The 13,297-nt window shown below is 33.6% G+C and overlaps 1 protein-coding gene across 1 annotated transcript in view; it reads left to right on the forward strand.

Moving 5' to 3' along the window:
* LOC150094169 (uncharacterized) overlaps positions 1–3,571 on the forward strand; it is a 70,629-nt gene extending 67,058 nt beyond the window's left edge. The window contains exon 5 of the mRNA XM_090412283.1: positions 3,392–3,571. Coding sequence (XP_090268409.1) covers positions 3,392–3,435 — 44 coding nt within the window. The 3' untranslated portion in view covers positions 3,436–3,571. The remainder of the gene's footprint in view (positions 1–3,391) is intronic.
* The last annotated feature ends 9,726 nt before the right edge of the window (positions 3,572–13,297 follow it).

Consider the following 13,297-nt stretch of genomic DNA (forward strand, 5'->3'; position numbering starts at 1 on the left):
CTGTAGTAATTCTGGACAATTATTTCCATTTCGCTTCTGTTTGTTTTTCTGATATTCTATTCATGGTATTCTGATATTCCATTCTACCTTTTTTTTAGGCTCCTTTGTAATTTTGTTGCCTCTTGTAGTTTATTATTCTAAATTTGGTGTAATCTTCTTGTATATTTATTTTTAGTAACATGCTAATCATTATATATTCTAAATGAATATGATCTGAATCTTTTAATGCTCTTCTTTTACATAGCAGTCGAGAGTTGTTGGTTGAGACACTCCATGTGATTTTTTTCTGCCCATGTTTTGCATTGTTGAATTTGGCCAGGTCTTTATCTTCTTTCAAACTCTAATCAGTCTTCTTTACTAATCTACTAAACTGCTACCTGTCATCACATTTTGATTAGTTCCCAGTACTTATCTGTTCACTGATCTTATTTCCTGTGTGCACATGTGTGTGGCTGGGGGGGAATTAACCCAACCCTCTGTTAGGTTACTTGGCTTAACAGGGGCCACCTCTTGTAGATGATTTGGAGTTGGGATGGAGAACCGTATGTTGCACTCATTCCCCCCCCCTCCCCCCATTTGGACCCCAAAGAAAAAATTATGTTCAAGATAAAAATCAATGAAAACTATTTGGATCCAAGTCTATTTGATTATTAAAACATACTTTTTGAGATCTGCTTATGATCACAGAAGATTAATAATCATTTGCTGATTCAGACCATTACTAAATTGCTTTTTTATACAGAGGTGACAGAATTCCCCTTTCCCAGAAACTTGGAGTTTTCATTTTATGGAACAGTCCAGCTGGCTGGAAGAACATAGTTTATAGGCATAGCAATTGGCCTCATTATCCTTAGCTTCTTGAACTGTTATTTAAAAAAAAAAAAAAAGACTCAACAAGGTGCTTTGCAAATTAATGGATATTATTAATATATAACAGCCAGTTTACCAGAAAATAATTGTTCTTTAAATGAGTTTATTATTATTATACAGTATCTCAATGGAGTCAGAAGACTCGTCATGGGTGATCCATTATTCACACAATACCTATCATACCCTTCCTTAAACTCATTCATTGATTAAGCACTCACACCAACAATTGCCACCTCTGGCAACCTATTCCATCCATTCAAAAATGATCTTATTCTAAATAATTAATCATTGAATATATCAAAATAATTAAAACAAAGATCATTGAATATATTAAAAATATCAGGTTTCTGGTAAGTACAGCTTAATCTAAAAACTTCATTTCCTTAAATATATATTTAATTGTGCATATGAAAAGTGCCACTGGTATGTGGTTCTGATATAAGAATTATAATATGCAAGAATTGGGAAATACTTATATAAATTATCATGGGGCAGATTAATGCAATGCTGTTTTGAAGAGCCTTAGAAGGCTAAAATATAATATCTACATTATTAAAGTCCTAACAAATAATAGACTGATTTGGAGGAAAACTGATAAGAAGTTAGTATTACACAATTAAGTTTATATTATTAATATGATGGCCATCTGTACACCAAAGGTTATGAGGGATTTGATGATAATAAATTATCATCTACTGTACTCTCCTCCTTGGATGCCAGCTAAAATCAGTGATAGTCTTGGGCCAGCTATTTTGTGATTGGCTAAGGGTGGAGGTCAGCTGCCCACTAGTCTTCAAAAGTTAGAGCTAAATGGCCTTGGCTACTCCCTTTGAGCAATAACTAAAAAATTCCATCAGCTGATATCTTCTAACATCATTTCAGAAGTTTATAGCCATCTCTTATCACCCCTTCTTTCTCCTGTTTCACTGTTTGAGGTCACATACTTTGTCTTTCCTCATAATCTAGATTTTTATATTGTCAATAATTATATTATTATACACAGTCCTCCTTTTTCCTTTATTTTTTTTTATTTTTATTATTTTGAAAATATTAATTGTAAATGGCAGAATGAATTTGTCATTCATATTGTATGCTCATAACAAATTCTGAGACATGCTATAAAATTTCCCTAATATACATAATATTGACAATTTAATGTTCTTTTGAATGCTAATGACGTATTATCCAATGCAGTCATGACTCTGGAGCTTGCATTATATGCACGTGACATCTCCATTTTAATGCAGCTTTGGTGTTTCTTAGCTCTCTCTCTATGCTTTTGTAACAGACAGTGAAATGTGAACTCTTAAATTCAAATTGTTGCATGTGTTAATCATGACCATTTAGCATTACTGAGTATATTATACATGTTATAGAGATATGGGTAACTGAGAATAAAATCATTCCTATATTTTAAAAAATAAAACCAATGTATACATTTTGAAATAGACATTACAATTAAATTGTCTTATGTACTTGATTTCTTCCACTTCATCTAGATTTCCCCATTTTTTTCCCTTCCTCATTCATTTCTTAACTTTATAAAGCTGAAGTTTAATTATTCTATGACTATTTATTTTGGTTTATCTTCAAGTTTTTATATTTTATTTTCGATTAGTTTTATGTTCCATGTATGTTTATTGTGACTTATGATTACCCAGCATGCTTAGCTAGTGAAAGTGCATTGCCATGCAGCATTTAAATGTATTAACAAAGTTGGTGCTGAAGGAAGAATAGACAGATTTAGTGAGATATCATAAGAAAAAATGATTCAAGGTGTTTTTCTAGAGAGCATGAGTTTGGACCATATGGGGGCAGTGTTCCAAAAGTCATTAAGTTTTTCTGTCAGTTAAAGTGGCATCTGCAGTAGTTTTGTTCATCAGACTGCTGTTTAATTTATTAAGAGCAGAATCTTTAGAAGACGTGTTAGTATCTTCATGCAAAAGTTATTGTCCACATTCTTTGAAGTAGGATAATAATGATACTGCAAATGTTGAGCACATATATCCAGCATGAGTTCATTTTTTTGTATGAAGGCAATTACACATGTCTGCTAACTTCATTGTAAATCAAATATTTAGTATTAATCTATTGATTGCTGTATTGATCATCAGAGATACAGTAAGGAAGACTGTATATCTGAATCAAGGAAGGGGGGGGGGGGTGATTCCAACACAGAAAGCAGAGAATCCTTGGTTACCATGTATAGTAATGCAAACTGTTATTAGATATTTATTTGTATATTATTATTGGTTTTAATTTTTTTATGGGGAAAAAAAACAGGATAAAATCATTACTGTTATTTTTCTAATAGTTTTTACAGTGTTCCTTTTTAACTTTCTACAAATTTGTTGTTCCTATTGAATTGATTAAAGCATTTTTGTAAGTAAATAGAAGAGAGACTGAGTAAAAAAAAAAAAAAAAATTAAAATGTCATACTCTATTAATCTGAAATGTTTGGATGTTTTCTAAATTAAATTAATAGCTCGTTTTATATATTTATTTATTTTTGTTTTTACAGTTATACCAGAAAGCCTCAGGAAGACTCTTAATATCAAGTTATAATTAAAGAACTTTTTCTTTAATATTTTTTGTTTAAAGTATGATATAGTTGTAGAAGGCAATGTTATGAAAATAGATGTTTATTTTGTTGTAGATTGTTGAACAGTTATAAGATTATATGCTTTTATTTCCTTAATTGCATTCATTTCATATTTTCTTTCAAAATTCCTATATTAAGTATCTATTAAGACTATAACTATATAAGTAGATCCTATGGGAGAAAGCTGATGTTCTCTGCATAACTCACTGAAAGAAACGTTTTTTTGCATGAGGTATCTATGAAAGTGGAGCACTCAGAAATTTTAACATTATCACTATCTTAAATTTCTGAATGCTCTACAAAACCATGATACATCATAGACTATAGTAATTGTGCCAGAATGATTGCCATATGTGATGTTAAAAGTATACTGTATAATATACACACACACACACACACACACACACACACACACTGAAGTAGGATGTGTGTGTGTTGAGGCTGTAAACATGGTCATCCATAAAGTGCCTGCTTAAATCTCAAATAGCATGCTTTTAGATTCATCTTCTTTGCTGTGGGAAAGTATGAGCTTGAACTACTAAAAGTAATAAGATGACTACCTCTCAAAATCAAATGGGAAATTGGATGTGACAATTGTGCCAGTGGCCCACTAAAGACTAATATTGAAGAATTAAAGAAATTCTTTGAGTCATTAGAAAGCTACAAGATGGAAAACATTGCTTGTTAGAGACCCTAGCTAGACAGCAGAGTATGAAATGAATCCAGGATTGATTTACATTACTATTGACAGTGATATCCTCATTGTTCCAAGATATGCTGAGTGGCCACTTCATTAGGAACACCTTCTCATTTAGAGAAATGGGGAAGATGTTCTTAATAAAGTGACTACTCGGTGACAAGAAGTGGACAGAGAATTTTGAAGTAAGAAGGATTAACTATTTAGTTTTGAGCAGGGTAAAAATCAGTATCACATTGAAAAGACATTTTAAAAAGAATCAAGGTGATCAACTTTGTGTAAGCTTGAAGACAAATATTATTGGGAAAAAGTTTGAAAGTAACCAAATTGTGGACAGCGAATAGTAACATGGCTACTATTCACTTAGATTCAACCAATCAATTAGTTGAAATTGTGTTCAGAAATATTAAAAAGAACTCCTATTGGTCTTTTCCTTAAGTTAAAGAAACAATCCAGATGAAAAAGTAAATTGTACTGAAAATTCTTAGCTGGTATGTTGATATGTGTTCCCTCCTTCCCTACAGGATAGACAAAATTACAGAGAATTAGCTTTTATACATAGCTAAAAGTAGTTAAGCGGGATTGAAAAATTTTGTATTGAATCACATGATCATCCAATCAACCTTCACCCTCTCATGCATGTTCTTTAATCAGTCATATTTTCATCTATTTACATTTTTGTAAATTTTCCCATTGTCAGCATAAATTCATTTTTGCACTCAATAAATTCTTTTTTGCATTCATTTTTGCACTACTCAATTCAGTAGCTTATTGCTAATACTGACATTATTCTAGGTATCAACATTAGTAAGGGTAATAATGTTTTAAAAAAAAAAAAGGTGATCAGCTTTGTGTAAGCTTGAAGGCAAATTATTATTGGGAAAAAGTTTGAAAATAACCAAATTGTGGACAGTGAATAGGAACATGGCTACTATTCACTTAAAGTAGTAAGTGTAATAATGTTTTCATTGCATTTTTCATGTATCACTCCCCCCCACAGTATTGTCATTGGTTTGATGACTTTTTATTGCTGACATTGTCATTGTTACTTGCCAATAATTGTTTAAACAACTTCTTCCTACCTTTATGCAATAGGATATAGCTAATCCCATGAACTCAGTGTTGCTGTTGTAATTATTAGCATTTCAAGGTTAAAGCATTACACCCCAAGTCCAAAGGCTGATTCCAAGAACACAGCTGAGGCATTATAAATGGTTATGCTTCAAGATCCAAGCATTGCTCTGCATGACAATTAGAATTTTGTTTATATATATTTTTTATTTATATATATGATTTAAATAGGCTGTCAGTATGAGCAAAAGATAATGGGTGTCAATTTAAAGTGGAAAAATGTAAAATGTCAAGCAAAATGCTCAAATATTGAAGATATAAACAATTTTTCAATGGCTTTGCTTGCATATTCAAACTTTGAATAGTGGGATATTCTCAAAACATTGAAAACTCATTTCGGTGGAACCCTTCATTTCTATGATCTTCCAAAACTTCATAAAGAAGGTATTCATTCTGACCAATTTTGTCACTTAGTGAAATTTCTGTCATGGTTCTTACAAAATGCTATTACAGATAACTCCTATTTATTTGTAAAATAATAATTAAAAATCGAACAAATCATGCTCGGTTACGACATTGTCTTTATTTATTCATTCATGTTACTTAATCTGAGAAAAAAAAATACGATGAGATTCAAGTTACTACTATGGGGGATGTCTCTCTTCCCTTTCCCTAACATTTACTACTTTCGGCATATGGAAGAATCATTATTTATCTCTTCAACCTCAACCATCATCTGTATATGCTATGATATATCCTATCATACTGTGGCAATAGACTTACAATCTTCACATCCTTGCTTATAATATTTGCTTCTTCCAAAAACTCCTTCACATCCTCCCTCATAGAATACTTCTCATGTCTCAAATAATTAGTTCCAACCAAGACAATTAGTTCTTTTGCCTTACCTTTTTTTTTTTATTTTTGCATCCAGATGGCATGACTGATATTAATTTTTGTGCCAGGGAAATGTGATTTTGTTACCCTGGCTCAGGCAAAAGCAGATAAAATAGTTGAGTTACCGAGTGAACACTTTACAAGGGTATATCATCCTACTGAGATTACTGCTTTAACATGTGACAGGCAACACTAATGTGGAAACAGAGGTGAATGAATTGGAGGTTCTTAGGATATTGCAGAATCTCAATGTAAATTCTTGGACTTCTGGTAGAAGTCCAAGAAAGAGAGCCAAATAATTCTCCTCCATAAGGGAGATTCAAAGAGTGCAGCAGCAAATTATAGACGAATATGTATTTCAGGAGTAGTGATAAAAGTAATGAAAAAATTGACCAAAATGAGAATTCAAGAATGAGCAGATAAGAATGATCTTCTATGAGGGGCAAAGTGGCTTTGTGAAGTTAGTAAATTACTAAGGTCATGCCTTTGTAATTTACTAACTTGTTATAGTAGAGTGACAGATGAGTTGTTTAAAAGAAATGGCTACACAATGATTCTGCTGTATTTTGCAAAGGCATTTGACCAAATACCACATGGAACTCTGTTATGCAAATTGGAACAATTGGGGATGGATATAACTGGTATTATGTGGATAAATGGATGGCTGCTGGATATATATTAGAAAGGGGTGCACAGAGGAGTCCAGGCAAAAGCTAGTGATTAGTGTAGTGCAGCAGGACCATTGCTGTTCAATTTGCAAATAAATGAAATAGGAAATAACCTAAAAGGAAATATTCAGTTGTTTACTGATGATGCAAAATAAGGTAGAGCAGTGGTGAATCAAGGCAATGTGGAGAGCTAGCAGGATGATTTAAATAGGCTGTCAGTATGAGCAAAAGATAATGGGTGTCAATTTAATGTGGAGAAATGTATGTAAAGTTGTTCACTTTGGGATAAATAGATTAACATGCTGTGTACCATATGATGGAAATGTATACCAGGAAATAGATGAAGCTAGTGGATTTAGTAGTGGTGGTAGACAGAGTTGGAGTTTAGTGGATATATTGTTAAGGTAGCTCATAAGATTACTTGGCTATTGAAGAACACACTAACAAGTAGAGATAAGGGTGTTGTTGTTCTTCTTTATAAGACCTTGATACATCCACATCTGGATTACTTTGCTCAGGTCTAGTCTCCTCAGTTTCTTGGGGACGAGAAAGTGATCGAGAGGATTTAGAAGCAAGCAGCCAAGATGGTGAGTGGTCTGTGGAACATTCCCTATGCTGAGGATGTGAGAGCTGCAGAAGTTGGTTGATATGCAAAAAAAAAGAGAGGACATGATAGAAACATTTAAGTTACTTGAAGGATTTTATAGGATTTATGCAGGGGAAATGTTTCATTATTTGGCTAGAAGGGACAGAACAAGTGGTCATACCAAGAAGGTGAGTAAAAGTGTGAATAGTACAGTCATGAGGACTAGATTTTTTGCTTGGAGAATTGTGAATGAATGGAATGGGTTTCCAGAATCAGTTGTTGGTGCTTGTCTGTTAATGGTTTGCTAAGTTCACTAAAAAGTATGCCTAAATAGAAGAAATGTTCACAGTTGATGTTTGTCTTTTTTTTTATTGTAGATTTATTTCTGCACAAAGTAAAAGCCGAGTTGAATATCTCAGATTTTGATAACAGGCTTGAAAAGAGAGAGAGGACATGTCTTACACTCAATTTACATCAAGCACCTTCCTATACTTACATTAATGATGGAAGTATAGGAAGGTATTTGATGTAAAAGTCTGCTAACTTGTGATGAAGTATAGGCCAAATACTACTTTGCATAACGTCAAATTTACACCATATTACTATCGAGTTTTAAAGTTTTTTCTCTTGGTACTTTATTTTATGATAAGGTTTCAGGTTGTATTCCTGCTGTAACCTTCGTTGTTTATGAATGTCTTGAGATGGAAAATTAAGATGGAAGTAGCACTCGGTCCGCCCGAGCACTACTTTGATCACAACGGCTGTGATTCCCGAGAGCTATAGGGTATTCCCACATTATGTGACCACTAATTCATAAGTAGTATAGAAATAGAAGACACGACACAACATAAATAAAAATGATTAATTTTACTTAGGAAAAGATTTTTAGAATATTTTCTTCTGTTTTTTTTTCCTTTTTCTTTGGGGGGGGGTGCCAGGGCCCCCCTTCTCCATCCTCTCTAGGTGCACCACTGGTGACACACACACACACACACACCAGTGCTTCACTCCAATTCCATTTATTTAAGACATCAGAAAATTGCAGCAAGGAAGACCATTTTGTTTGTGTCATAATTCTGCATTATTACATGACACCCTCAAGTACTGATTGCAGAAGGGTACTCCCACAATGAGTAATTGTATGCAGATTATGTTGCTATCCACCATCTACATAATATTTATGTAATTGCGTGCATTCTCTGGCCAATTTGCCTGTATGTAGAACGAAAAACACCAGTTGGCATGAGCTCGTATATTCTCCTGAGGATGTGAATCGAACTCGCTCTTTTCCATTCATATTGGATAAGGTCCTGTTGTTCTTCCAGCTGTGCATTGGAGGAATTATAGCTCAGATATGTTATCAGATATAATGCTTAGACTGCTTGTCACTGCAATATTATAGTGTTAAACTTAAATGTAGTCCAATTAGTAGTCCAATATGAGTTTTCATATTGGACTACTAATTTTCTCCAAATGCAAATTATCTATGCTATATACAGGGTGTTTCAAAAAGAATGACCCAATTTCAAATAATTATATTTAATAATGAAAATGTGGTACAGTTACAAAATAAATGACCAAGAATGAAGTAAGGCCTAAAATTTTACTCGCCACAGTTACAAATGCTCAATGTGCCCTCCACCTGTGGTTCGCGGTTGCAGAGATATACAATTTTCAAATCGGGACATTCTTTTTGAAACACTCTGTATAATATAGTGTTCTGAAATAAGTATTGGGAGAGCGTTATATTTCATAGGAACAAAAATTGGACACATCTCGACTGTCAGTTGATCCTCCTCCATTAAACCTGATCTTTGCTTTTCACATCTCTCTTCTGTGTCTACTTTCAACTAGGTGGTGATGAGTCAGATCATCGAGCTCTACTTTATGTCATGCCTGATGATTGAAGGCAATGGTCTGGCTTGCCCTCGATGTTAGTTTCCACAAACTTTCTTTAAATCATGATTCTTGACTTTATTGAAAGAGACATCTGTTCCATGAGCACTGTTGGAAGCACTACATTGCATATCTTTTGGAGTCTAGTCTTTCTAAGTCCCTAGTCTGTATTAGGAGAAACACTTCCAGAATTTTTACCTTTGCTATCAAACCTCAGTTCCCATAGCATTTGGATATGTAATGTTCCGCAGGCATACTCAAAATCTGATCAGAAAAGTATGTAACATGATTCCTCTCTCTTCCATACCAACAGACTTCTGCTCTACCAACAAATCATGATTATTATATCTCATTGCAATCTGCTCTGTAACTGATGTTTGACTTATGTGCAAAAAAAAAAAATAATAATAAACAAATTAAAGAGCAGATACAGATGTCCCAATAATTATTTCATCCTATTGATTTGTGTCATTTTTTCTCTTTTGTGCAAAACCAATGTTTTTCAGAAAGAATGCCATATCTCAGGGGGGAAAAAATCATAGAACTCAAAAATTATATAAATAGGATAAGAAAAGTGAATAGTGGCCGTTGGGTGTTTTGTGGGAATAATAGTGTTTTATTTCGAATCAAATAATGTACTATTTCCAAATTAATTTGACATTACTGTTTCAAATTCGATTACAAGGAATGTTCTTTGAATACCATAAGTTACAATAATTAGGTTAATATGAAACAAGTCATGGCTAGTGAGGTAGGATATGAATTCCAGGAATTGCTAGTGGAAGTGAATCCAACCTGCCATTTTAATATCTGATTATATGATCAGCAACACTTTGCAGCACGATGAGGAATAGGCGAGGTGTATTCAGATTAGTATTGATTAATCTCAACCTGCAGTATATTTTAATCAGAACAGCTTCATTCTACAAGATATGTTCTCGAGTCGGCTTGTCCAACCTGCGGGCCGCATGCGGCCCAAGACGGTTATGAATGCGGCTGAACAAAAAATCTTAAACTTACAAACTTTATGAGATTGCGACTAAAAATACCATTAATAATACTACAAATACAATTTTAACATGCTATTAATTTATAAGCGATGAATTTTTGAATTTAACACGTTCTTTAGCAATGAGAGATTCATAAAATCATTCTCAAATAATTGTATTTATTCAAAATTGCCGACCATGCGAGTAGTTACTTCTCGACATAATAAATGGTGCGCTAGCGCCTTGCTTCCTACTTTTACCATGCAATAGATGTCTCTATGTGAGCCATGGGTACGCTGATACAGCTTTCAATGTGCACTTGTAAACAGCCGAGTTGACACCGAAGAAAGGTGCAGACTTTACGTGTGTTTGTGGCGATTTGGCGAGTAATTTTTTTAGTAGTAAAAATTTGGCGATTTGGTGATTATTAAACCATGCTTATTAATTTTCAATCTTTTTTTTTGTTGAGGGAAATACTAAGGCAATCTGCTTAATTTGTAGGGAATTTGTGCCAGTTTTCAAAGACTACAATTTGGAAAGGCATTACACGCAAAAACATGCTGCGAAATTTAGTGCGTATCAGGGAATGTGTCGTAAAGACAAGTATCATCTCAACAAAGTTTTTTTAAAAAAAATAACTGAAACGGATTCTGTTGTAAAAGCTAGTTATGTGTTGCAAACCTGATAGCAAAAAAATCAAAACCGTATGCCGATGGTGAGTTTATTAAACAATGTATGGAAAGCGTGGCAGATATAATTTGTCCCGATAAAAAAAGAGTATTTTTCTAAAATCAGTTTGTCTCACCAGACTATAGCCAGGCGAATTGATGTAATAGGAAAATCTATCGAAAAAGGTTTGGAGAGTAGAGCTAATTTTAAATTTTTTGCTTTGGCAATAGACGAAAGTACTGATGCTACTAATACAGCTCAGTTGGCAATTTTTATTAGAGGTATTGATGACGAATATAATATCACTGAAGAAATGGCTTCTTTAGTGCCATTAAAAGACAACTAAATCAAGAGATTTATACGAAGCAGTGAAAAATACGTTAAAGCGATTTTCTTTGTCCATTGTGAACATATCTGGCAACTATGCCAGATATGTTCACATATCTGGCATCTACTGATGGTGTCCCGGCGATGATAGGTAAAAGAGATGGACTTGTAAAATTAATAGAAGACGATGCAATTGCCTCCTAAAATTTAAGTATGACGAAATATCACTGCATAGTACACCAAGAAAATTTATGCGCAAAAGCTTTAAAGATGGATAATGTCATGCAGATTGTCATCAAGGCTGTAAATTTCATAATGGCCAAGGGATTGAATCATCGCCAATTCCAGGAATTCCTTAAATTTATGGATGCTGACTATGGGGACATCATTTACTTTTTCAGAAGTAAGATGGTTAAGTCGAGGTAAAATGTTGAAAAGATTTTATGATTTGCGAAATGAAATCAAGTCGTTTATGGAATTAAAAACAAAATTTGTGCCAGAACTTGACGATGAAAACTGACTCGCAGATTTGGCATTTTTAGTAGACTTGACCGCTCATTGAGTTAAACATGCGACTTCAAGGTGAAAACCAACTGATCAGTACAATGTTTCAAACCATAATAGCGTTCGAAATGAAACTGAAACTATGGCAATCTCAAATTAAAGCAAACAATTTTATGCATTTCGACACGTTGGCTAAACACAGTCCTGTGAACAACGAAAAATATGCAGCCTTGCTTTTCGATTTGATACAGGAATTTGAGAACAGGTTTCAAGATTTCCGGAAAAATCATCAATCTTTTGGTATATTTGCGACTCCATTTTCAGTCGACATAAACATATTACCTGCCAATTTTCAAATGGAATACATGGAGCTAACATTCAACTTAAAGAAAAATTTGATCATGTCTCTTTACTAGACTTCTATAAGATATATCTTCCCAGAGAAAAATATCCCTCGCTTCACAATCATGTCTTATTCATGTCATCGCTATTTGGAAGCAGCTATTTTGAAGGATGAAGCACACGAAGAATAAAACTAGAATCAAAATATCTGATGAGCACCTTGAGAACCCACTGAGAATTGCAACTACTTCTATCGAAGCATTAGTACCTCATAAACAATGTCAAACATCTCACCAATTTCATGTTGCTGTCTTGTCTTTTACTTTTATAATAAAAAATTCATGAATTAATGAAGTTTAAATTACTTAAATATGTTAACTATATATTCTACTTTTTTTGCTCATCAGCTATCGTTAGTGTATTTTATGTGTGGCCCAAACAACTCGTTTTCTTCCAATGTGGCCCAGGGAAGCTGAAAGGTTGGACACCCCTGTTCTAGAGCTATGAGAATCCAAATGGTATTCAAAGAACATTCCTTGTAATCGAATTTGAAAAGTAATATCAAATTAATTTGGAAACAGCACATTATTTGATTCGAAATAAAACATCATTATTCCCACAAAATAGACAATCATGATCAGTGGCGTAGCTAGAGCTGTTGCCGCCCCTCTCAATACACACCAAAAATACTACAAAAAGTCAAAACGACGTTTAGGGAATTAAATTAAAACACTATGTTTATTTTTGAAATAAAACTTTAATTTCAACATTCTAAAATGTTATTTTTCTTGCTTTTCTGTTAGCAAAATCATCGATGACAAGTCTTTTATAGTAATTCTTAATCAGTTTTATTTAGAAAAACTCCTCTGACAACTAGCAACACTTACAGCAATTGTGAGGAAAATTCGCAGGAGTATTACAATATTTGGAACTGAGTTCTCGAGACTGTATTTTATTAGAATTAACTGCAAAAATTCAAAGTGCCACCCGGGGAGGACCGCCCCCCCCCAGTAGCTACGCCACTGATCATGATTAAAGATTTAAAATAAGTCAGTGTCTACATGAAGGAAATAGGCAGCGGAGTTGAAATTGCAAGCGATAATTTTTTTTCTCATCTTTATTCAACTCATTTAATTTTTGGAAAGAGTTTCCTCAGCTTAGTATTGCCATGAATTTCAG

Source organism: Typopeltis vanoorti, chromosome 22 (assembly GCF_054136105.1).
Source record: "Typopeltis vanoorti isolate ZY-2024b chromosome 22, IOZ_Tvanoo_1.0, whole genome shotgun sequence".
Lineage (NCBI taxonomy): Eukaryota > Metazoa > Arthropoda > Arachnida > Uropygi > Thelyphonidae > Typopeltis > Typopeltis vanoorti.